This window comes from Eupeodes corollae, chromosome 1 (genome assembly GCF_945859685.1).
Source record: "Eupeodes corollae chromosome 1, idEupCoro1.1, whole genome shotgun sequence".
Taxonomy (NCBI): domain Eukaryota; kingdom Metazoa; phylum Arthropoda; class Insecta; order Diptera; family Syrphidae; genus Eupeodes; species Eupeodes corollae.
This window is the reverse complement of record NC_079147.1, coordinates 190519966-190547757: the sequence shown is the minus strand read 5'-3', so window position 1 is coordinate 190547757 and position 27792 is coordinate 190519966. Positions and strand designations below refer to the sequence as shown.

At 34.9% G+C, this 27792-nt stretch overlaps 1 protein-coding gene across 2 annotated transcripts in view; it reads right to left on the bottom strand.

The window, feature by feature from the left end:
* Positions 1-27566, bottom strand: part of LOC129939081 (proton-coupled zinc antiporter SLC30A2) — a 222710-nt gene extending 195144 nt beyond the window's left edge. The window contains exon 1 of one of the 2 annotated variants that reach the window (XM_056046950.1): positions 26963-27566. In XM_056046950.1, the coding sequence (XP_055902925.1) occupies positions 26963-26994 (32 nt within the window). In that variant the 5' untranslated portion in view covers positions 26995-27566. Of the gene's footprint in view, positions 1-17340; positions 17432-26962 lie in introns of those variants that run through there. The other variant, XM_056046949.1, reaches the window with a different exon arrangement.
* Positions 27567-27792: the final 226 nt, after the last annotated feature.

The window sequence follows — 27792 nt, the reverse complement described above, 5'->3', positions numbered from 1 at the left end:
GAACTTTCCGAGGAGCTTACATCGACTAGAATCGCTACCTCGTTATAGCCAAGGTAGCACTTCGGGTTTCCAGACCCAAAGCAAAACAGGGAGATGCTGGGAGAAGGTAGAACGTCGAACGGCTACAATCGCAAGAGATCGCCAAATCCTTCTCCGACCGAGTTACAAGTAAACTCTGTTGAAGTTCTCTGCAGCCAACACAATGTATCGAAAACCAGTGGCAACATTGCCAAGATGCCATCAGAGAAGCTGCCTCTGACATACTGGGTTTCAAGCAGCCACCAACAAGGAACACCTGGTTTGAGTAGGAATGTCGGCAGGCAAATGCAGCCAAACAACAGGCACGCAAAGCGGCGCTGCAATAAGAGGACGAGAGCTGTTCATGAACTCTATTATCAGAAGAAGCGAGAGGAACAGCGAGAGAGCATGAGAAGCGTGCGGTCAAAGATGTTGAGAGGTTCAAAAGCAGGATTGAAGTTCGAAAGTTTTATGAACGGAATTCACAAGTCCACAAACCTAGAACCGATGGCTGCAAAGACGAAATTGGAAACATCATAGCGGAACCGCAGTCAATGCTGACTATATGGAAGGACCACTTCTGCAGACTGTATAACGGTGGCGATGAACCCAATTCCGCTCACAGGCAGGATGATCCATTCAACATAGACGACGAAAGCCAGCAATCCCGTCCCCCCGACTTAGACTAAATAAAGTTTGTCATATCTAAGCTGAAGTCTAATGAAGCCTCTGAAGCAAATGGCTTGAATGCCGAGGTCTTCAAAGCAGATGGCGATAATTTGTTAACAAGCATGCACCAACTTATCTGTAAGATATTATCGAAAGAAAGCATGCCCGATGAATGGAACCTCAGTATTTTTTGCCCGATTCTGAAAAAGGAGACCCTCTAAACTGCACCAACTATAGAGGAATCAGTCTACTTAACATCGCTTACAAAATCTGCCGTAATATGTGAACGTCTAAAGCTCATCGTTAACAACGTGATAGACCCTTATGGTTTTAGACCAGGAAAATCCACATCTTTTTATCGATTTCAAGGTCGCATATGACAGCATATACAGGGACGAGCTGTATAGAGCCATGTCTGGTTTTGGCATCCCTGCCAAACTCTTCCGTTTGTGGAAGATGACAATGCTTCATTAAAGTTTGAAACAACTTAACAGAACCTTTCGATGTCAAAAAAGGCTTTAGACAAGGTGATGCACTGTCACCATCGATAGACGTAACTTTGAGGTAGTTAAAGACTTCGTCTACCAAGGCTCTGCTATGAACGCAGAAAACAGCACCAGCGCTGAAATCAAATGAAGAATAAATCTTGCTAACAGCTTTGGTTTGGGCTAAGAAAGCTACTAAGGAGAAAAGCCCTCTCACGAATGACCAAAGTGTCGCTATATGGGGCCCTCATTATCTCCGACCTGATTTACGGTGCAGAGCAAGGGACGTTTCGAGAGAAAAGTTTTTCGAGTGATATACGGTTCCGAATGCATTAAAGTGGAGTGGAGGGACAATTGAAACAACAAGCTGTATGGGCTGTACAGAAACGCAGACTTAGCCAAAAGGATAGAAGTCCAACGCATAAGATGGCTGGGGCACTTAGAGCGCATGGAAACCAATGCTACGGCCCGCAAAGTCGTTGAAGCCACACCCACAGGATAGCGCAGTAGAAAAAGACCGCAAATTAGGTGGCACGCAGAAGTGGAAAGTGACCTCACCCAAGTTGGAACGCGAAACTGAAGACATCTAGCTAGAGACCGAGCTAGATGAAGAAGTTTTTTGGGTGAGGCCCCATTTCACACAGGACTATAGCGCCACCTTAAGTAAGTAGTAATGCTTTTAAGTATTTAAATTACACTATTCGGCAAGTTTCTGTTGCATAAACAAAACAACACTTTTAAAGGACTAGCAACTCATAGATTCCATCTCCTGTTTAAGTATTTCTGTATCATAAGTTTGTTTAAATATCTCATTTTGAAAATGCTCTCTATGAAGCTTTGTACAAACCCTGTATCTAATACTTCCATAGTTTTTAAAAATACGTTTTTGATCTAATTTTGAGTGCTCATTTCTTTGAATTTCAATATCTCAAGTTTTAAAAATACCTGTTTTCGAAACGTGATATGAATTAAATTGTTTAGACGACGGATTCGTTACAAAAACAAAAATACTTTTAATCCATATTTTTGTGTTGAAACCCGTTTTAGAAACTCTACGAATCGAGGCTTTTTTAAAAACCATTCATTTTGACAATGATTTTTGTTAAAGCCTAAAAATGTTGTGACTGTTCAAAAAAACGTTATGTGTGAAATGTTGTTTTTTAAAAAAATAATAATCTTGACATTCAATTTTTTGTAAGTGCAAATAAATAATAACACTTTTTCCAAAAAGAAATTTCAAGACTTGGCCTTATTGCACTTTACAAAAGTGAAATAAGGCCAATTTTCAGCAGTTGATTACATTGCACGCTGACGAAGCTAAATAATTCCAAACTTCTTTTTGAAAAATAAAACCAAACTACTTTTACGGTGTGGTATGTTAAGGGGTCAAGGTGCCCTCTGGAAACCTCTTTCTTGCGCACACTATAGGATTTGGGGTAGGTGCGAGGTAGAGAGCATGTAAATATTCTTTGTATTAATGACAAACCATACCGTTGAAAGTGAAATAACCTTTACAAAAGTGAAATAAGAACAAATGTTCGAAATTAGCATAATTACACTTTATAAAAGTAGGCTTTAGAAAGAACTATTCGACGGTTGACCACAGATTTACTTTAACATCAATACAAAAAACATTTCCAGATAGAAACAAAAAAGTATACACATTGTTTTGGATTTTAAGGCTGCATTTGATTAGGTGAATCGAAATGCTTTATTAACTTTCCCAACTTGGAGTGTCAACAAAATTCATCTGAATAATCCGTTGGTTGTACGCAGATACTGAAGTTCCAGTCTGGGATGGCCAAACTTATTCAAAACCATTTAAATCACTTAGTGGAGTAAAGCAGGGATGTCTACTCAATGCTCTTCTATTTGCTTGTTTTATTAATGATACAGCTACGCACACTCCAGGAGGTGTCCGAATTGCGGGTATCGTACTAAATAGATCACTCTACGCTGATGACCTTCTTTTGTTATCCGAATCAGCAGAAACCCTGTAATTGATGGTTAATCGTCTTACTGACTATTGTGTCAAGTGGGGCCTAGTCATCAACACAGACAAAACGAACGTAATGGTCTTTTCGCGTTCCAATGTGAGTGAAGTTAGGATCACCTGGATACTTAATGGAAGTCGTTTAGAAATATCGCAAGAATACAAGCGTTTGGGAGTTTTACTACATCCAACCCTGGATTATAGCAAGCAACCTTTAGAAAACACAAAAACTTCACAAAGCTTAATTAATGGTACTTGGAAGAAGATTTTTCCTAACGATCACATAAACCTTTCAACAAAATATAATATTTTCAATGCAGTCGTGAAATCTTCGCTTTGTTATGCGGCACAAATATGAGGTTTCAAAGAAATGTCTTAAAGAAAATATTGAATATTCCCAATATTATTTGAAAATAGGCCTGTCAAAACTTTTTACCCTAAGTCTAAAATTACAGGCTGATTATTTAATAAAAGTGCTTGGCCTTCAGGAAACTAGGTTATGTAAGATAATGATGGTCTACGATATTCGGAATAAGGACTGGTGGATGAGGACATGGGAAAACATTGCTGCTTCCTGTGGGGAAGTTGTGCAGATCAATCTCAGCAATATTGTTCAGATGAAAACGAAGTTCTACGAAATCATCCAAAAACTTGAAGAATCTAACCGAAATCAGATGATTGAATATGCCCTTCAATCGGAGAGCAGATAACTCTATATCCAGCATAGGTATAACTTCTGTGACAAGCACTACTTCCAAGATTCTTTCTCCTATAAAGATATTTCCCTAACTTTTAAATCAAGATGCGAACTTCTACATTTAAATGGAAAACCATACAACGAAAGCTTTGACCAATTTTGCAATTTAACTTGGGAGCTAAAGAAGATTGCTTTCATTTCATCAGTGTGTGTCCAATTCTTATCCAGCAAAGAAGAGTAAGCTTTGGTAAACCATCCCCATCAGTACAGGAAACGATTTAAATTTTAAATGGATCAAATAGGGCAAACCTTGTCAAATTTGTCAGAGCTAGCTACCACTACAGAATGCTTATAATAACGGAATATACATAAAACATTTAAGGTAAATATTTATAAAATCAAATCATACATTTTCTCCTTTTTTTAATTTTATAACATTAAACATATGTACTTGTTTAATTGTATACTTAAATATTTTAAAGTTACCAGTCGAGCTGACGGCTAAGCCAATGCTTAAAAATTAATTAAAATTAGCTTTTGTAAAAGTTATAATGATTACTTGACAATTGAGTCAATTGAGTCACTTAACAAAAGTGAAATAAGATCAATTCTTGAAATTTGGCCTCATTTCACTCGGCTGTATTTCACGTCACCAATCTGAGCATAAAGAAAGTGACACCTATTAAATAGGCCAACTTCGAAAAAGCAATACAACAAGACAAAAAATAACACCCATAATTTCGAACAGGTACAAATTCTATTTGGTTTGACAATATTTAAATATTTCATAAGCATTTTAATAATTTTAGCTTTAAAAATAATAATTTTGGTACTCAACTCTTTCCCGTCTCCTGTCAATAAAGAAACTTGTAAGTTCTGAAATTTTAATATATCAATTTACTTAAAAACGAACTGCTGTGACAGGTCAAGAGTTTTGTAACTTGGGTATCACTGAATCGATAGGAGACCTTGAATCAAAGGTGAAAACCTTTGAAACTTCTATAAGTAAAGCTTTTAGAGTGTCTTGCCCAGTTAAATATAGCCGTAAAACACTTCCTTCTTGGTGGAATGAAGAACTGTCCAGTCTTAGGAAAATGACGAGGACAATTTCTGCCACAAACATAAGTTTTACCAACCGTATAAAGACTCTCTTAAAAAAGTCATCAGCCAAAAGACAAGGCTGGAGAGAATACTGTCAATCAATCGAAGACATAAAGGACTCCGCAAAGTTTTGTCGAAGGAACATTGTAATCCTTCATTTCTAAAAAAGCCTGATGGAACCTAGACAGCCTCTCCAGCGGAATCTCTTAACATCTTTTGTGCTTAAAACCTTGGAGCTAATTCTTGATTACCATATTACAGAAATCCTAGTTGGACGACCTCTCGAAAGCTCTCAGCATGCTTATCTTAAGGGCAAATCTACGGAGACTGCCCTCCATGAGGTAGTGCGTACTGTAGAACAAACAATCCATTATAAAGAATTTACTCTTGCCACCTTCCTAGACATAGAAGGTGCTTTTAACAACGTCCTTACAGAATCCATAGAAGAATCGCTCGTTAATTTCGGTGAAGAAGACTTCATTGGAGAATGGATTATTTCCATACTCAGTGGTAGGCAGATTCGAGCCACTCTAGGCAATACAATCGCAACAAAACACATGAGTAGGGGAACACCCCAGGGTGGTGTCCTTTCGCCTCTTCTATGGCTTCTGGTCATGGATGCAATTCTCGTTAAATCAAACAGCTGGTTGTCAAAACCTTATGGTCACAGCAACACAACGAAATTGTTTCCCTCAGATATTATCTCGGTAGACACTGACTACTGTACTCCTACTTTGAGCCTAAGTAAGGGTTTTAAGGTTATTTTCCCATCCAGAGAAGATTGGGAAGATGACATTGTGTCGATAGGTTTCGACACAACCATCTTTACTAACGGCTCAAAGATCCAGTGCGAAGTTGGTTCTGGGATCTTTTCTGAGTCCCTAAATGTAGCCAAATCCTTTAGGCTTCCTGAATTTGCTAGCGTTTTTCAGCCCAAACTGCTGGCAAAAAGGGGGGCGTGTAAGATACTTAAACAAAACCCAAACCAAAACCAAAATGTGGCTATCTTTACAGACAGTCAGGCAGCTGTCAAAGCCATTAACTCGGCCATATGATCATGTAAATTGGTCCAGCAATGTCGCGATGAGCTTGCGAACCTGAATATTAACCTCGGTGTCACCCTGATCTGCTGACGAGCTAGCCAGGCAAGGATCGGCCCTTCATAGCTCACTTGCGAAAATGGTTAACATTCCTCTTGGTGCTATGAAGGGTAAAATCTTTTCTATCTACCAAACTGAATCAAACCGAAGGTGGAGCAATTTACCCAACTGCATTATATCTAGGAAGATATGGCCCACCTATAACAAAACCCGTACAAATGATCTTCTATGCAGGCCAAGGCAAGACATAGCCAGCATTGTTGCTGTTTATACCGGACATTGGCCTATAGGAGTTCATGCAGAGAAGTTGGGTGCCTCTTACAACACCTTTTGCCGTAGCTGTAGTGACCGAAGAGAAAGTGAAACCATAATCCATTTCCTCTGCAAATGTCCTGCTTTGGCAAACACCAGAATGAAATGCTTTGGAAAAGCATTCTTTCAAGAACTTTAGCTATCTGAGACAAAGATTAGAGACCTAATCTTTTTTCTCAATGCGACAAAATGGCTCTAACATAATCGCTATGAAGCTTCTCTATCAATCTATCCCTTTCAATCAAAGGTCAAACGAGTTTTTGGTATCAAAACGGCGCACTACAGCGCTAATTGGATCTTAGGCTAGGTTGCCTTGAGATCGCCATTTCTACCTACCTACCTTGGGTATCAAATTCTTAAATTAGTTCAAACATTTTGAAAATTTTGCAATTTTGACACTTAATTCTTCTCGCAGTTTGAGATCGGTTACTGTTAGCATTGCTCAAAAACTTCATAATTTTGACGTTAATTTTTTTGATCAAACTTTAATTGCTCAAAACATTGGAAATGTTGACAACTTATTCTAAAATCAAATCAAAGGGACAACTATGACAGTTATCACAAGTTAGAAAAGTGTCATTGCATAATATTATCCTTGAATTTAGCAGTCAAGATATTAACCGTGAAGAGAAAGATGACACTTAAAAATGGCTAGAAAAATGTGTTCGATAGATAATTCAAACTTTGACATTTGTGATGTTTTTATTTTTTCCTGAAAGAAAAATGGAAGTTTATTAATATTTTTTTAAGAAATTTGGAAAAATACCTATTTTAAGTCTAGAAAAACCTCCCAAACTGATATAAATATTGCGATATCAAAAATGTATTTTAGGAAAGTGGCAACCATGAATAATGCTCATGCATTTAGGTATAAATAAATTTTAAGACCAGACATGAAAATGGTTAAGCTCATACAAAACTTTTATTGTACTAGTACTACGAGTATACGCAAAGGACTCTAGAGAGAATGTTGCCAGGGATGCATGCGGGATATCACTTCTTTCCTTTTAACTTCTTTTTCTTTATTTCACATCTTTCCGCCCAACACAAACACCTACACAATCACCCACCAATCCACCATATTGCTGCCAACCACACTGGCTGACGCTGAAACTAAGGCAAACAAAACGTCTAACACTGACCGCTGAGGATTGAGTTGAATTCGCAACATCAACCATCTCAGGACTCAGGATTCAGGATCGGGAATCAAGAATCAAGATGAAAGAAAAATAAGGATGCGAGGTTTTCTGATTGTTGTATGAAAATGAAAAAAAAAATTCAATAAAAAGAATGATGAGAAAACTTTGGTCCATCTCCGACCATAGTCCAAGTCCAAGTCCACCATCAACCACCGCACAAGTTTATTTAGATTTTAACGTATTGTTCAAGTGAAGAAAACAATATCGCTTGAGAATTGCAGAGAAAAAGTTTTGTTTTATTCTATTTTACTTTTTTTTTGTTGTTGAAATCATCGCAATGCATCGCAGGCAGTGAATGCAAAAAGCTATATAATGATGGCGGGATACGGATGTGTTGCCATTTTTTCCCTTACTTCAAAAGTCTCCAGTGATGGCGAGATGGGGACGCAAAACTGATGTTGAAAATTTCTCGTCCAATGTTTATGAAGAACTTCCGGACTTTGGAAAGGTGATAGAGCTTAAGGGCTTTCAATGAGCTCTGCTGTTAGTCCTTTTTTGTTTCTTCTACTTCTTATTTTTTCTGGTTCCCCGACCAGAAGAGTCAGTTCAGTTTAAACAGCAAAAGGGTACATTTTTTCTGAGATTTTTGTTTTTAAGAAGTTTTTAGTGTGTGTATGTTGATGGTAAGTTTTCAACTGAATTTTGCTCGTCATGAGTTTCAAGTTTTTCTTTGCTTTTTTTGCCATCGGGTGTAATAAGAAGATGGATGAATCTTTAAAATATCAGCATCAATATCAACATATGGGTAAAAATGTATATACATTTATGTAGGTATTGAAAATGCATCAAGAATGATTTGGTTACTTTTTTTTGGAAAACACTTTTAGTAAAAGATCTGGTTTATGTGTGGAAATAAACCCACAGACAAGTTTGTTACTATACAGATACTAGTTGTGTAAAGGTTATTTTTATTTCTGGACTTCGAGTGTTTTGTATTGGGTTACATTACATGTTTTATTTTTATTTTGTAGATTTAGGTCCTGGATGGCGCCCAACGCAGGCAACTTTAAGACGCATATCGGAGAAAATTTGAATAGCTAGCATTGGTAGTCTTATGATAGAGCACTCAAAAAGGAATTTAATGACAGGAAAATTTATATTGCGTTCATTTTGTTTGCTTATGTGGACATTTTGTTTAGTTAATTTAATCAAAAATTGTATAAGAGCAATTTTGTCTTGCTTATTTCTTTTTAATTCTTTGCTAATTTAATGGGCACATTTGTGGTAACACTGACCACTGGACTCTGTCAAAAAGAGATGAGAGCATCTTATTATGCTTCGAGAGAAAAAATCTTCGGGTGATTATTGGTCCCGTCTGCATAGATGAACTGTGGAGGAGAAGGTACAACGACGAGCTGGCTGTACAGTGATACCGACTGAAAAGAATATAAATCCAACGACGCTGCAGTCCGAAAGGTCTTCAAATCTAATCCCGTGGGACGGCACAATTACGGTCTGGAACGAGTTATGGGAAAAAATGCCTTGGGGTCACGTAATGAAAATGGTGACATGCTTGTCGTCTTTTAATTGGTGGGGGTGTATTTAAACATGAGACGTGCAACAAAGTCAAATGGGTGCACCCAGATGGTCACACTTGATTACAACATGATTCAGCATCGATGGAGGAAGTCTATGTGTGATGTCAGAAATATAAGAAATGCCGATGTGGGAAGCGACCACCATTTGGTTGTCATGAGTCTCAAATTGAAAACCGCGGCTGAATTAAGACAATCGCAGAATGCAGCAAGAAATCCAAAATTCAATACGAATGCTTTAACTGATCCCAACATAAGTCGTAGCTATATCAACACCCTTAACTACAGAGCTTCGTCATTAAATTTGAGTGTTGACTCAGATGTTGACGAGATGTGGGGTTAAATTAAAAGTGTTTTTATGGAGGCAGGATCCGAGACTGTACCTAAGCTTACGAAAGTTAGTGACTCTTGGACATCCCAAAACACCTGGGAAAAAATCGCGCTTCGTAAATCGTTGAAGCTGCAAATAAACGCCGAGACAGACGCTCAACGAAAGGCTGAATTGCGAAACGAATATCGGATTGCACACAAGATGTTCTATCGTTGTGTGAGACGTGACAGGAGAGTGAGGATAGATGGACTCGCTGATAATGCTGAAAACGCTGCAATAAGAGGAGATATCCGAGAATTGTACCAAATAGCCAAAGAAGTTGCCGGGAAAAAAAGCAACAACAATCATCCTGTAATGGATGTGGATGAAATACTATTGGTATCAATTGAAGATCAACTTCGCAAGATGGAAGTATCACTTTTGTGCCCTGTTAAATGAGGACCCCGTTGAACAGAGTGCTGAAGTGCCCCAACTTAATGAGATACGCAGATCCTGCAGGGGTATTGACATCGAACCCCCTTCAGTTGCGGAAATTGAAACAGAACAAAAAGAACAAAGCAGCCGGGCTTGACGAAGTACCAGCGGAATTCCTGAAAGCTGATCCCGCCACAGCAGCTAGTATCTTGCATCCGCTTATACAAACTGTTTGGGAAAACGAAACCTATCCCAGGGAATGGAAGGATGGAGTGATTGTTAAGCTGCCAAAAAAAGATGATCTCAAGAACTGCAATAATTGGCGTGGTATTACCGTGTTGTCCGTTTTCCCAAAGCTAATGGCAACTTTAATTCTGGAACGGATAAAGGCTATACGTTGCAGAAGCATGGACCATGACAAAAGAGGATGAAAGCACCTTGGGTCGCTTCGAGAGAAAAGTTCTTCGTGTGATCTACGATTCCGTATGCATCGAAGGGGAGTGGAGGAGAAGATGGAACGACGAGAGACTTAGCCATAAGGGTAAAAGACCAACGAATAAGATGGCTGGGTCACGTAGAGCGCATGGAAACCAATACTCCGATCCGGAAAGTCTTCGAATCCGCACCCACAGGACAGCGCAGTAGAGGAAGACAGCGGATCACATGGCGCGCACAAGTAGAAGGTGACCTCACCCAACTTGGAGCGCGAAACACTGGAGACATCTAGCTAGGAACTGAGCTAGATGGAGAAGTTTGTTGGGTGAGGCCCTAGTTCACACAGGACTGTAGCGCCACCTTAAGTAAGTAAATAAGGATAAAGGCTAGAATTGAGACTACACTCAAGAGAAATCAGGCTGGCTTCCGCAGCGGTCGGTCGTGCGTTGAACATATCAACACCTTACGCATTGTTCTTGAGCAGTTTGCAGAATTTCAAACACCGCTAAAACTCATGTTTGTAGATTTTGGGAAAGCCTTTGACCGAGTTAACCGAGAATGTATATGGAGATCACTTCTTGGGAGAGGAATTCCGCCAAAAATTGTTGCCATTATAAAGGAGCCCTACAACAATGCAAGGTGTTTACGGGTGAAAGGAGAATCGTGCGGTCTTAAAATAAATAGCAAAAAGACAAAAATAATGCCAACAGGCCCCCCAACTCAACATCGTATTATTCTGCATGACACGCCTGTTGAAGAGGTCGAACAATTTAATTACCTCGGAAGTATTGTATCAGCAAATGGTGCTATGGATCTGGACGTAAAAAGCAGAATAAATAAAGTTCGCGTTGCCTTTGTAGCTCTGTTCCGAATTTGGAAATCCAGTCAAGTCTCCTTACGCACTAAACTGGGATTCTTCGAATCCAATGTGAAATCCGTGCTATTATATGTTTGTGAAACATGGAAAGTCTCGGCACCATCTCGAGAAAATCGCAGGCTTTTGTGAACCGCTGTCTGCGTCACATCCTTAAAATTCGCTGGTCCAGAAATTGTGGCGTAGGACAGGTCAGAGGCGCTTGGACATCGACATATCAGAATATATATCGACATATCATACCAAATGTAACTGTTACGAAAATGAAGAATATCTATATCTATCTATGTATCTATCCTTCGAGTTCTTCTAGGTTACCGAAGAAATACTTTCTTAGGAATTCGTATTTTGTGTGGAAAAAGTGGCATAAGAAATGTCACACATTGAACATTTCTGAAAATTGGATGTTCCTTTTATTTTCTTTACCTTTAAGCTCTTAATTTCTTCAAAAACCTATTTAGTATGTATTTGATGAAATTTCAAAAATAAATAACACTTATCATTTTTTTCTCATCAACTCAAGAGTTTCTTTAACGGACCTTCGATCAAAGATTTAAGCTTAACCTGGATTTATGTGTATTTTCTTATTCGGGTCAGGTTTCTTGTATTTTCTTATTGCTTCTTATGTCAGATACTTGTCACGGTAGGTACCTTCATTTTTTTTTCTTATAAGAAAAACTGATATACTCGTACACCTTATGCCTCTACATATATCAATATTTCAACATTTTGATATAAAATGTGTTTAGAAAACCCTGTAAAGTTAGTAAATTCTTCATGAATCACGTTTTGGTTTTATTTATATATGCGTGTATTTTTTTTTTACTTTACTTTTATTATTGTTCATGTTTACTTATACTAAATAAATATATGCAAAGCAATTCCTCATTTATATTCAATCAACAAACCCAAAGACTCTATCACAATATAGTTAAGATACCTATAAGCTATATATAAAGCTGTGTATAGGTAAAAACCTATTGAAACACCCCTCCACGCTCATCTATACCTAAACCTACTTGAAATTGATATCCTTGTAGGTTACTCGTACCTATCGCCTTCATGTGCCAACATAACATCGAAAATACAACAACCAAACCAAACCAACCCTGAACCTCAACCTCTCCATATCGCCTCGAATAAATTCCTCTTCAACACCATTTCACTTTAGCACACACCTGGTGAACTCAAATATGAATGCGACACGTTCGGATATATACTTGAACTTATTTACATATTTTCGTTCTTTATATTACTTAGATATATACCCACTGCCACCAGCTCCAGCCAGCTCCCATAACTCCCCATTAAACCATCAGGCTTGGTATCCTCTTTCTCTTTCATTCCCACTTCCCGCAAAATGTTCTCTTCCAGTTCCAAAAGACTTTCTTCTATTTTTTATAGAATTTAACATAATATGTTATTCATTCAATTTGGAGCCCGTCTTCCTACGCGCACCACCTTACTTGTTATGGAGCAAAAAAGTCTGAATTTTTCAAAGCCCTAATGTACCTACAGATATGTACAATGTACATATGGGTGTAGAACTGTACTCGGTGCTCGGAATACGTGTACCTGGTGTATAACGACAATAATGATATTCATTGGGTAGATCAAAACGTTATCGATGATTGGCTTAAAGTGATTTTCTGACGTCTCACGCTTTGAGTCCTTGAGAAAAGTATTCAAATCACCCTCCCTCCATGTCTCTCTCTTGTTCATATAGCACAGATTATTATCACTCATCCTTGAGCCTTTTATTAGAAAATCGCATAGAAATATTATTTCCATCAGTGAAAAGAATCGGCTAGACCTGGTGTGATCTTCTCATACCTATCTCGAGTTCTTATATAGATTTTAAGAAGCAGGTCCTTAAGAAGGTATGATAGGGGAGAAAATCAACATAATATTTCTATGACTAGTCACTTGGAATCGTAAAAAGGAAATCCTGTCGAACACCGCCAACTCTCTGTTCCAGGAAAATATAAAATTGAATTATTATGACTACACGAGGACACGTTTTCATCGTCATCATCGTCCTCGTTGTCGTCGTCTTTATGGGTCGTCCTTCTTCATCTTAACCTCTGCCCTGTTCTCTCTTAAAAAAAACAACAACAAAAATTGAGAAATCTCCATTGCCAAAACCTCTTACTCCTTCATATATTGACATCTTATTCGTGTGCAATCCGATAATCCTTATTTTATTACACACCTTGAATTGTATTCCTTAAGGAGTTCTTGTTCCTTTTTAGTTGTCATTCTTTTTTTTTTTTTTTGGAGAAACTTTTAAGTGTGCACAGGACATCGACAGGAAGTTTCTTTTGGGGTGACGCGAGCTGGCGGGTGGTATAGGTATAGATATTGGTGGTGTGCTCTTTTGAATGCAAGAATCGAACACGTACTACAACAGACTTATAGAAGATGTACATCTATTCCTTAACGAAACGAAGTTTAAGTCATTTCCAGCTGCTCGTGCCAAACCGGCGAATATCCTTATTTTAGGCATCGACAAACTCTATATCCTTTTATCGAATCTTATACAACAGAATAGTTAGGTATAGGTATTGAAAGAGGTATTGTTGGAGTTTAAAGGAAATTCATGACAAGGACTTTTGGTCGAAGGAAGATCAAGAACTGAATTAGCTTTGGCTTCAACCCAAACAACGTCCATATATATAAAACCAAAGAAGACAGAGAGTGCAGAGTGCATAAATTATATTATTGAATATTGACTTCATTTGAATATTATCTACTTTCAAAGAGCGAAAGGATTATAAATAAATGTGTTTCCGTAAGACAAAAACAAATTGAAAAACAAAAAGGACTCAAGATTTATGTAAGATTTGATTTTGATTTTTATGTGTAATTTTATCAAAATATTTCCAAAAGACTTTCCACCTGAAATCCTTACAAATGTTTTGAGGTCTTCTTTATTTTTTAGTGCAAAATATTTTTGCAATAAATCTTTAGTTCTACTTTTTTTGCTTGTGGTCAATTATGATAATTTTCAGGGAATAGGCCACAAGAAACGATAAAATATTTTTTATTGCATTTTAAGGATCAAGAAATTGGTCATTAAAATCTGAATGATGTATGTTTTGATTGGGCGAGACACCATGAGAATGAGGGAAAGTATAGAAGTTATCGGACTTTCAGTGTTCACTTAATCAAAAAAGGTGATATATTATAGGTGGGTCTGGGGTATTATTCTTTTTGAAAAATAATAATTATGAAAGATGGATTTAAGATAAAGTGCATGTTCAACTCAAACATACATACATATTCTCGTATATTTATGGTAAAGTCTATGAATTAAGGATTCCGATAAGATAAGGGAGTTTTCCATAATATAGGGTTTTTCAATAAGGTCGGGTCGATTTCGTGGCGTTTGCTGTGTGGCACTTAGCGGTGTTCTGCTGGTACCACATGCCGTCTAGGTATGTATGGTTTAATTTAGTCCATTAGAAATTAATTATTAACTTCCCAAAATTGTCAAATTGAAAATTTTGACTTTTCTCGACGTTTCAAGGTCCCTAGGGTCGAAATTTTTAGAGAGATGTCTGTGTCGCGACGTTTTTATCGTAGTCCATAGCTCAAGAACCAGAAGAGATATCGACTTCAAATAAATTTTGTTATACAGATAATAATGCAGAAAGATGCAGAAAGGGTTCTCAAAAAAATGCGTGAGTGGTTTTTTACCATAGCAGTTTAAAAAAGGTAAACATTTTGGTTAAAACGGCTTGAATTAATTTTTTTAATATATATTGCAATGTTATACCAAACCTATATATTTTTGGAAAAATTCCAACCAACTGTTTTTTTATAAATGAAAAAAACTGAAAAAAAATATCTTTCACCTCGAATATTTTACGAAGAAAAAACATTTTGTCTCCAAAATATTTTAATGTAACGAGAAATAAGGTTTTTGATATTTGGTGAAATTCTGAGAAAAATCTAAGTGACAGTTTTTTTTAACGAAAAATAAAAAAGATAAGTTGGTAAAAAATTGACTTTCGACTCAAATATCTTTTCAAAAATTTAAGATATTTTTTTACAAAAAATAAAAACCTAAAAAAAACATGGCACGAGTACGATAACTTTGGCGACAAGATATAATAACGGCTTTTGGTAGAGGGGCTTAATACAACAATTTTTTACTATATTACAAATTTTGACTTAAAAACTGTTTTTTTTCAAAAACTATGCATAGTTTTGACTTGATTTAAAAACAAGCTGATAGACAAAAATGCTGGCTTTAAAAAAAAGTATAATACTTAATTGTAAGTATTACCGTTATTTTTTAATTATATTATTTCCATTTATTGTACATATTTTTGTAAATTGCCCCTACCGCCTAAACGGGGGGAGATAGACACCCCCCCTCCCATAATAAAAAATGCTTGTTTTTAACTGTTCTATACAAATCCTTTACCAAACTTTGTCGCCAAAGTTATCGTACTCTCCCCAAAAACATTATTAAAAGTTGGTAAAAATTGATTTTCGACTCATATATTTTCAAAAATTTGAGATTATGGCTTGAAACTAATTTTATCTTATAAGAAATATTGTTTTCAACATTCTGTAAAAATTTGATCAAATAAATTTTGTTATACAGATAATAAGGCAGAAAAATGCAGAAAGGGCTCTCAAGAAAATTGCGTGGGTGGTTTTTTTACCATAGCAGTTTGAAAAAAAGGTGAAAATTTTGGTGAACCTTAAATATCTTACGAACCAAAAACGCTAGAGACTTGAATTTAATTTTATATAATATATTGTAACGTGATACTAAACCGGTATATTTTTTGAGGTTTTTTACAGGTTTTTTTTATAAATCAATAAAACTGAAAAAAAAAAATTTGTCACCTCCAAAATTTTACGACTGAAATATGATTTCATCTCTAAAACAATTTTGTGAAACGAAGAATAATGTTTTTGACATCTGATAAAATTTTGAGAAAAATCTAATTGACAGTTTTTTTTACAAAAAATTAAAACCTAAAAAAAAAATGTATAAAAGTTGGTAAAAATTGATTTTCGACTCAAATATCTTTTCAAAACTTTGAGATATTGGCTTTAATTTACTTTTATCTTTCAAAACATCTTCTTGTCAACATTCAGTTAAAGCTTGAAAAAAAGCGAATTGACAGTTTTTTTACAAAAAAATAAAAATCGAAAAAAAAATAGCAAAAGTTTGTAAAAAATGATTTTCGACTCAAATATTTTTTAAAAACTTTGAGATAATAGGTTTTAACTAATTTTTTCTTATAAGAAATATTGTTTTCAACATTAGGACAAATTTTGAGAAAAATCGAATTGACAGTTTTTTTTACAAAAAATAAAAACCTGAAAAAAATGTATAAAAGTTGGTAAAAATTGACTTTCGACTCAAATATCTCTTCAAAAATTTTAAATATTGGCTTCAAACTAATTTTATCTTATAAGAAATATTGTTTTCAACATTTGGTAAAATTTTTAAAAAATTCGAATTGACAGTTTTTTTACAAAAAATAAAATTTAAAAAAAAAATAACTACTAAAACTTGGTAAAAATTTACTTTCGGCTCAAATAGCTTTTCAAAAATTAAAAATATTTTCTTCAAACTTATTTTATTTCAGAGAAAATATTGTTTTCAATATTCAGTAATTTTTATATAAAAATCCAACAGTCCGTTTTTTTCATAAAAAATAAAATCTACAAAAAATAGTGTGCAAATTTGGTAAAAATACATATAGACAAACTTTTAAGCAAGACAAATCGACAGACGAGATGGGAAGTTATCAGTATGGGTCTCATCCCAGCCTCTTTTTTTTTATTTTTTTAAACAAAGTTACTTCTTATAAATTGTTTATTTGGTAAATAGAGCTAAGGAACCTTAAGACATGCGAATTTCGGTAACCTAATTCTTTTTATGTGCCCAAGATAATTAAAGCTTTATCTTTTGTCAATTTGAAAGATATGTCATTTTTAACACAAAATTATGTCATCAAAAAGTCTTAACACATAAAACTGTTTGACTGTTATATTCCAATCCTTTTGTTCTTACTGGAAAATCTTTTTGAAAACTACATTAGATACTAAAATTTAAAAAAATTATGATTTTTTTTATTTTTGGATTTTCTTTTTAAGAAAATTTACTAAAAATAAGGAATTTTTATAAAAAGATTTATAAGAACATACTTTGAGTCAATTAATCGCACCCACGATCTATCGGGAGACAAAACATGAACAGGAAAAGCAACACTTGAATACGGTTTCATGATTTTTAAATAACTAGTTGGGTTGATATAGAATAAGCGTGTAACATCATTTTTGTTATCTTAAGAAGAGCCGTGTTATGAATAATCCAAATCCAAGATAAATTGTTAGCACACATTAACAGGATAGTCAAGGAAGTAGAGTTACAAATTTAGTTTTATTCATATTACAAGGCATTTGTAGTTTTTAAGACTTTATGGAGGTTTCTTAAATAACACAAAGGCAAGGCTTCGAAAAATAACTTTCAATATATGTATGTACATACTTAAGAAGATCTTGAAAAATTGGTACGAACAGAAATAATTTGTATAAGCATAAAATAAACCTGGTTTTAAAACAGCTTTTAATCGCTTTTTCATGGTTTTAATAAGTTTTGTAAGCGTTCTTGTCCGATGCCCTTCAATTCTGCAGGGAAGGTAGTTTTAACTTGTGAATGATAAATAACCCGAATGTTCTCTTAATTTCATCCTAAAAATGCTGTTTAGGATTTTCCATAGCTGTAATTTCGACATAAATGGATCCGTACCGAATTTGCAGTATGTCGATGGGCATTGTACCGCATTAGGACGAAGTTTTTGAGCATGAATCTGAAGTAGGGAACGGATTAATCCCTTACATTTTTTTCTATTTGACGGTTAATCCCCCGCTCAACCGTCAGTTTGAATAAAAACTAACTTGGCTTTTGCTTCCATTGAAAAACGTGCCCAAATCATACATAAACCTCCTTCGAAAACACCCTTTTCTTTTATGCAATACTAGGGCCAATCTTTCTGTCTTTTGTATTCTTTATGTTTTCTATCGCTACTTTGCGGGCACACTCTATACATACTTTTGTTTGGGAAGAGAACGGAGGTCTAATGTTCGTCAGTCTACACTCTATACTTTTGTTTGGGAAGAGAACGGAGCTCTAATGTTCGTCAGTCGAAATAACGTCGTCTTTTGGCAAATCGTAGACGGGCTTCTCCGTGGGCTGATGTCGATTTTTAGCTAGCATTTCGCTTGAAGGTTAAGTCTTTATTCAGCTGTCCAGCCAATCCTCGTATTTTTCTGAGCTCTTGTTGGACTTAAAAACCAGCGAAGGCCTGATTAAAAAAAAAATATTTTCTTTTCTTTTTTTAAATGACTTTCTTAGACAGGGGATGCCAGTGTCGATTTTTTTGCTCACAAATATAATTTTCAAAATTGTGAATTTCATAGTGATAAAAGAATATATTAAAGTTTTAAAAGAATATAACGCCATCCGTCCCGTATTTTGGCTACATATCCAAATATTGCTATCTATATACCTATCGCATTGAAAATTTGAATTCAAGTTCTCTTTTGGTGGAAATTGTTGTTTACATAAAAAAACTGTATCTTCAAAAATAATTTCAGCATCTCAAAAATATTTTTTCAATCTACTGTAATTCTCAGACTATAAGAAAAACCATGTGCTTTCTTTATACGTATTTTTTGTATGTTAAGCACAAATGTGTTCCGTGTGCAATGTCAATATTAAAATTTTAAATTACTTCTCTTTCACAATTTAAAACTGTGCTTCCTCTAAATTTTATCAGACAAACTCTTTTTACTGGAAGAAGTAATCTGAATCGAAAGAAGAGCATCTTTTTGAGATACGAATCTGAGGTAATAAAAAAAGACATTGCTCGAAGTATTTTATTTTATTTTTATATAGAACACTATATAATCTATACAAACAAAATAATAATATTTTCTACTTATTAAAATAGTTTAAAGTTGATTTGCATGTTAAAAAATTGTTTTAAAATAAAAATCAAGATAAGAAACTACAGGGTGATTCAAACGTAGACGTTTTAAAATAAAAATTTGTCGTCAGTAAAACTTTGATAAGTACTTTTTGGAACTGTGAATTTTACCCTGGATAGTTATGAATTTTTATAACACACTAAGGTTATGCTTTGTCGGATTGACAAAGTCAGTCTTTAAACCTACATACATACATATATGTATGTGTTATAAAAAACATGATTGAAAAAATTTAGTAACCTTTTTTCAGTTTTAAAATTTATTAACTCGACCATCTCTAATGGAGATGGCACAACAGTTTAAAATTCACCTTTTCTGGGTGCCGGGCCATAGAGACATTCCAGGTAACTGTAAGGCAGGTGAACTCGCCAGGAACAGTACAGTACAGCCCATTTTACCACGTTTGGCAAATGCTGGCATACCAATCGCTACTTGTAAACTATTGCAAATGCAAGACGCTATGAAGAAGGAGGAAACACAAGGTGGAACAACACCACCTTGTGTCAGGTCAAAAAAACATCTGGCCAACGCTAGATTTAAAGCGATCACGGTGCTTGCTGTCTCTAAGCAGATGGCATATAAGCTCGAAAATAGGTGCCATAACCGGACACTGTCTAATAGGACAGCACGCTGGGCGTATTGTCAAATGTGCAGAAGCTGTATGGGAGAGGAAGAGGAGGAAACAGTTCTTCATCATCTCTGCACATGCCCTGCTCTAGCTCGAAAACGCAAGAATCTAAGATCTAAATAATATTAGCATAATGAGCCTCCCACGTTTCGTAGGGGCTCAAACTGGTTCCATTGAGCTTAGGAGAAAGCCTCAAGATTCATTCAATGGGCCATTAAACTGGCCTAAGTGTGTCCGATTCCATGATAGACAACCACTTTAACCTTACCTAACCTATGGGGAAATGCAAGAAAATAAAAGATTTTAATTTTTATATTTTTTAATCGAAAAAAATGGCATTCGAGACCTGAAATTATACAAATTTTAATTTCGACGTAAATTAAGTGATTGTGATTGTGTGTTGTTGACGTCATTATTTACAGATAAAAAAAAAACAATTTTGAATAATTCTGCTCCCAAAATTTACCAGCAAGTTAAAAGATAGCCTTCAGATCGATATTTGTTCTATAAAACGCTAAATATCGATTTAAGATACGAAGAATGTCAGTTATAGCTATCATTGAAACAAATTTGGAAAACAAATTTAATGGATAGTTGACTATGTTTCCTTTTGATTAGAAATGCACATTATGTGCTGATCGATCGGAAATCGCACAAAAAATTGGTTGAGAAAAAAAGTTTAATTGCACAGCTATTTCTCCATAAAAATGTAATTCATTTTTATCTTGAACAGCTGGTTTTTGTATGTCCAAAAGTGATATGCTGATTTCTTTGTATACAGGGTGTCTCATACATAAGTAATGGTACAAACTATACCTCCCTTAAAATCTCCAGATGTCCCTTGAAATCTCCAGACCTCCCTTCATTTGTCTAGACCTCCCTTGATATTTCCAGACCTCCTTTGATTTTATTAGACCATCCTTGAAATCTCAAGACCTCCCTTGAAATCTCTAGACCTCCCTTGATATTTCCAGACCTCCCTTGATTTGTTTAGACTTGAAATATCCAGACCTCCCTTGATATTTCCAGACCTCAATCATTTGTCTGAACCTCCCTTGATAATTCCAGACCTCCCTTGGTTTTACTAGACCTTCCTTGATATTTCCAGATCTCCCTTAAAATCTCCAGACCTCTCTTGATATTTCCAGACCTCCCTTGATACTTCCAGTCCTCCCTTGATATTTCCAGACCTCTCTTGAGATATTCAGACCTCCCTTGAAATTTCCAGACCTCCCTTGGTATTTCTAGACCTCCCTTCATTTGTCTAGACCTCCCTTGGTATTTCCAGACCTCCCTTGATTTAATAGGACCTTCCTTGAAATCTCTAGACCTCCCTTGATATTTCCAGACCTCCCTTGATTTGTTTAAACTTAGCTTAAAATCTCCAGAACTCCCTTGATATTTCCAGACCTCCCTCATTTGTCTAGACCTCCCTTGATATTTCCAGACCTCCCTTGATTTTACTAGACCTTCCTTGATATTTCTAGATCTCCCTTAAAATCTCCAGACCTCTCTTGATATTTATAGACCTCCCTTAATATTTCCAGTCCTCCCTTGATATTTCCAGACCTCCCTTCATTTGTCCAGACCTCCCTTGGTATTTCCAGACCTCTTTTGATTTTATTAGACCTTCCTTGAAATCTCCAGACCTACCTTGAAATCTTTAGACCTCCCTTGATATTTCCAGACCTCCCTTGATTTGTTTAGACTTAGCTTGAAATCTCCAGACATCCCTTGATATTTCCAGACCTCCCTCATTTGTCTATACCTCTCTTGATATTTCCAGACCTCCCTTGATTTTATTAGACCTTCCTTGAAATCTCCAGACCTCCCTTGAAATCTCTAGACCTCTCTCGATATTTCCAGACCTCCCTTGATATTTCCAGTCCTCCCTTGATATTTCCAGGACTCCCTTCATTTGTCCAGACCTCCCTTGATATTTCCAATCCTCCCTTGATATTTCCAGACCTTCCTTCATTTGTCCAGACTTCCCTTGATATTTCCAGACCTTCCTTGAAATCTGTAGACCTCCCTTGAAATCTCTAGACCTCCCTTGATATTTCCAGACCTCCCTTGATATTTCCAGACCTCCCTTGATATCTCCAGTCCTCCCTTGATATTTCCAGACCTCCCTTAATTTTTCTAGACCTCCCTTAAAATCTCTAGACCTCCCTTCATTTGTCTAGAACTCCCTTGATATGTCCAGACCTCCTTTCATTTGTCTAGACTTCCCTTGAAATCTCCAGACCTCCCTTGATATTTCCAGACCTCCCTTCATTTGTCTAGACTTCCCTTGAAATCTCCAGACCTCCCTTGAAATCTCTAGACCTCCCTAGATATTTCCAGACCTCCCTTGAAATCTCTAGACCTCCCTTGATAATTCCAGATTTCCCTTGAAATCTTCAGAACTCCCTTAATATTTCCATACCTCCCTTCATTTTTCTAGACCTCCCTTGATATATCCAGACCTCCCTGTATTTTTCTAGACCTCCCTTGAAATATCCAGACCTCCCTTGATTTTTCTAGACCTCCCTTGAAATCTCCAGACCTCCCTTCATTTGTCTAGACCTCCCTTGAAATCTCTAGACCTTCCTTGATATTTCCAGACCTCCCTTGATTTGTTTAGACCTAGCTTGAAATCTCCAGACCTTACTTGGTTTTGCAAGACCTCACTTCACATTTTAAATCTTTTTACAAATATCAAATTTGTAACTGAATATGTATAAAGGCTCAGTACAGTTTGAACTTAAATTTGTGTCAGACCTCTCGCGAAATATAAGGGACGTTAGCTCGGTCACATTATTCAGAAGCGCAAGCTCTGATTGCAAAAACAAATTAATCTGGCTTTGTATGTATATACTCGTATCACAGATAATAAATATACAGATGTCTCACCCTTATGGCGAGAAATGATATATGAAACTGAAATCAACCAAAAAAAGAGCTTTTTCAAAAAGTTCAACACATTCACTAAATGAATACCCGAAAGCTATGTTGCTCGTCTTTTCTCCTATGAATGAAAACTAAGGCAAAGAAAAATCTGAAATCTTTTTGTACGTTCTTTTCCTCTCATAATCCTAATGCACAGTTACACATAATACACCAAGATCATTCTTCACAAATGAAAACAAAACTGTTTTATTTTGATTTTTTGTGGTGTGGTGTGGCTGGTGGTGATGCGTTGAAAATAGGTGCAGGAGAGTTGATCGCTTGTCGACGACGAGAAAAAAAATATTTACAGTTGTCTTTGGAAATAGAAACAAAGCTAGGACAAGGTTGTCTTTATAGCTCGAGTTCTTATAATGTAAATGCTAGTTGCGTGCATTCATGTGGATTTTTTTTATAAATTCTTCTTTTTCTTCAATTTTGTAAAATCTCCACCAATAAATTTTTCTGTTTTATATGTTTTTAAACGTAATGAAGTGTTGTTGACTGGTGTCAATTGGATGATGAGGTACCTACATATGTCCAATGTACATGTATGTACCTCATTGTACATAATGTGTCAACAATTAAAATAATATTTGTTTTCTAGTTTAAAAAGAACTGATCTTATTTTTTTTATTCAAAATGGACAAGTAGATTTTGTACAGCAAAAAATAAAATATGTACTGTTTTCGAATAAGGGTCTTCCTGTAGATTTGTATTGTCTGATTTGTATGTTTCCTTGACATAACTGTATACAAAAAACGTGTTCCTTTTTGATTATTGTAATGGGTCCGATTTGTCGAATTGAAAATGTTGACATTTCTCGACGTTTTTAAGGTCCATATAGTGGAAATAAAAGCATTTTGGGAAAATGTCTGTGCGTGTGTACCTACGTTCGTAAGTTCGCGACTTTTTTTTGCTGTCCATAGCTCAAGAACCAGAAGAGATATCGACTGCAAATTTTGTTATGCAGATAATACTGTAGAAAGATGCAATTGAGTGGGTGGTTTTTTTTTACAAAAGCAGTTAAAACAAAAGGCGAACATTTTGGTTAACCCTAAATATCTCACGAACCAATAACGCTAGAGACTTCAATTAAATTGTATAGGTATTATATATTGTAACGTCTATATAAGGAAGATGGATGGGGCAAGTGTAATCCTGGTTGATCTCTGAGAAAGTTGAAACTGCAGGACGAACGTTTGCGATAAAATAAGTTTCGCAAAAGTCTTGGTGTTTTGATTTGTACCTTCCATTAAATCGATTTCTCTTTCGAGAGAATTCTTTTCATCAGACCAAAGCCTTTTTTTACTCTTTTTAAGTCGACTAATTTTCTGTAACATGTTTATTTTAGATTTTTGATTTGTCATATTTTTGTATTTCTCCAGAAAAGAACCGTTATTTCGTTTTTAAGTTTTCTCTAGAACTAATGAACCGATTTTTTTTTCTGCACAAGCCATTATATGAGCAGGTTCGTGCGATCCAATCGTGCATTTCAATTGTTTTGCTTTTCGTCCAGTTTTTTCAAAGTTTTTTTTTCAAGTATCTTAGTCTTGAGATTCTTGAATCAGACTGTGATGCAACCCAACCTTATAATCTACCATTATTGTCTGTCAGATATTAAAAAAAGGCTCGGATGCGGCCCACACTGATTACTTCCCATACCGTTCAAAAAATCAAAGAAACGAACACCATTTTTACCAAATTTGCGTACTATTTCTTGCAGATTTTTTTTTATGAAAAACGGAATGTTTGATTTTAATAAAAAAAACTGCTAATTATCGAAAACAATATTTTCTGTGAAATAAGAAAGAGTTGAAGACAATATTTTTAATTTTGAAAAGCTATTTGAGTCGAAAGTAAATTTTTACGAAGTTTTAAAATTGTTTTTTTGTTAGGTTTTAACATTTTTTTTAAACTTTCAGTTCTATTTTTCTCAAAATTGTATTGAGTCAAAAATCAAATTTTACCAAATTTTATTAATTTTCTTGTTAAGGTTTTTATTTTTTGTAAAAAAAAACTGTCAATTTGATTTCTCTAAAAAATTTTCAGAATGTTGAAAACAATATTTCTTATAAATTAAAATTGGTTGGAAACCATGATCTCAAATTTTTGAAAAGATATTTGAGTCGAAAATCAATTTTACCAACTTTTATTGAGTTGTTTTTTAATTTTTTATTTTTTGTAAGAAAAACTGTCAATTCGATTTTTCTCAAAATTTTACTGAATGTTGACAACAATATTTTTTTAAATTAAAAAGTAGTTTAAAGCAAATATCTAAAAGTTTTGAAAAGATATTTGAGTCGAAATTCAATTTTTAAAAACTTTGAGTAGTGTTTTCTCAGGTTTTTATTTTTTATAAAAAAAAAAACTGTCAATTAGATTTTTCTCAAAATTTTACCAGATGTTAAAAACTTTATTTTTCGTTGCACAAAATTGGTTTGGAGATAAAATAATTTTGTATTCGTAAAATTTTCGAGGTAACATTGTTTAGTTTTTTTTTGATTTATAAAAAACCTTTAATTGGATTTTTTTCAAAAAATATATTTTTATCTGTATATCAACATTTATTTGAAGTCGATATCTCTTCTGATTTTGAGCTATGGACGACGAGAAAAACGTCGCGAAGGTACGATCATACGATCGTACGAACGTAAAACACAGAAACCAAATCATCTGCACATTCACTTGCCCCTTCTTGCCCACACAATATTTTCATATAGCAATGCACAAGCAACTTCTTCTATTCTCCTTACCGGACACCTAACAATCGACATTCACAAAAAAATAAACAAAAAAAAGATCCAACATTATCACCCCTTTCTTCTTTTACGCATCAAAACGCGCATAAAAAAAAGAAATACATTTGTTTGCAACGGACTAGACTTTGTTTTTGTATTCGTTGGCAAACAAAATAACAAATGAGAAGAGAAAAGTTTCTAAAACGAAAAAAAATAGCAAGGCAAAAAGAGCTTTCTCAGCTTTATTTTTAAAAGCTCTTGTCTGTTAAGGCTTGTCTGTTAAGAGAAAAAAATGTTTCATTTTTTCCTGCTGGGATGAGACATCTGTATAAATTTATTATCTGTGCTCGTATATTTGAAATATAATAAATATTTCACATTTCAAAAATATTTACAAAGATAATCATTACTAATAATAAACAGATTTGTGAAAAAAAAATAAAGCACAGAGCAATAAAGTTCAGCTTTTTTGGCAGTTGGCCAATCAGATACTAGAAACTTTTAAGCACCTTATGTCGTCTGAATATCCCCTGGGATTTGTTTGGTAGGTCGCGAACGTAACAAAAATACTGACCAATTTTGTAGTGAATTTTAACAATTTAAATGCATTGTTGAAGCCATCCAGTGTTGGCTCAGTTTTTACTCGTCAAATGTCAGAAGACGGCAGATTCGTTTACCATTTGTCCAAATTAAGGACTTTTTCCTGTGTGATGTTTTTTGGGGGCATTCATAGCTAGTGGGTAACTACTTAGAAAAAATTCAACTAGCTTTGCGAATGCAAAATTGCACTACAAAGCTAGTCAATTCTTAGCTGTCATATTAATGATAAATACATAAAATATAAGAAACATTTGGGTTTTCAGAACTTAAAACTTTTTTTCTTCTTTTTAAATTCAATAAAACCAAATAGAAAATATAATATGACTGATTTACGTTTGTATTTTAATAGCAAAATTCCGAATTCCGAAACGTTAAAATCAGTCAAAACCAGTGTCCACTAACTTCGTAGCCGTGCGTTGGTCGGAGGGAAAATTTCAACTACTCTTGTAGATGCATTTAGCCAAGCAGAATCCCTTTGCCTACGTAGCCACTAGCTTAGAGAATGCCCTATTTACTTATTCTATACTGTGAGTTGTTACATTGCTTCTTTTTTTGGGGCGGATAGCCAACACTCATCTACTTTGTGTCAAACTAAAAAAAACTATTCTCTTTTGTTTTGTTGCACCTTTTATAATACCAAGACCTCATTCTAAACCTTGGTTTTAAAGCTCCTTTTTTCTGACAATTTCATTATATCAATAAATAATGTAACTATCTGAACTATATTCTCACGAGGATAAATTGCTGAAAACTTTAAACAAAACTTAAAAAACGAAATCACACTTACTTTGCTTTAAAATAGTTTAAATAGTAGCTTCATTTAAAAATTTAAAAATATTATTAAGCAAAACAAAAGAACACTTTGATAGTTTGTACTTACATAACAAATGGTGAGTCCTCCTTTTTGTCCATTTTTATTTCCTTAACTTTTTATGTTGACTTGGTAGGTATCTTGTTATTTTCGTATAAACAAAGTTTTCCCCGCACTTTTGTTCTTGATAGTTTTTAAATAATTTTAACAACAATAAAATAAACGACTCGAATTTGTATTGGAATTTGAAATTAAAATAATTTTAATGAAACAAAACTAAATACGAACTGAATTCTTATCCAATTCACTGACAGCAGACACAACCAAACCGACACGATGCTCACTTTTTCCATACAAACTTTATTTAAATATTTGAGTCTTTCTGTTATCGTTTTTCAAATAAGATAAGCGTAGATCTTAGTCTCAGTATCAGGCTCAGGGTTGAGAATAGACGCGGACACAACACACGGGCAATAGAAAGAAAATTATCTACAAAAATGTAGGAAAAATAAAATTTACAAAATTTAATTTAAGATATTTCAAATATGAATGTCGATGACGATCATGAGGCTCGGAGTTCCTTTCCTTACGCACTTTGCACTGTATTAAAGTAGAAATTCACTTTTGCACATTTCCAAGGAGAATTTTTAAAGTTTGAATTAATATTCGATAAATTGCGGTATGCGGAAAATAACCTTCCAAGGATTTATTAAACTGCAATAAGAATACAATACTTGCGAACTATGTACCCATATGTATGTACCTACGAATTTATTTTGATAGATTTGTGTTAAAATAACGGAACATTATGGAGATGCATAGTTGTAAATACCGTTTCTTTTTCTTGTTTGTTTTTTCAATGAGAGAGGAGAAACGTTTTGCTTGCTTTTTGACATCTC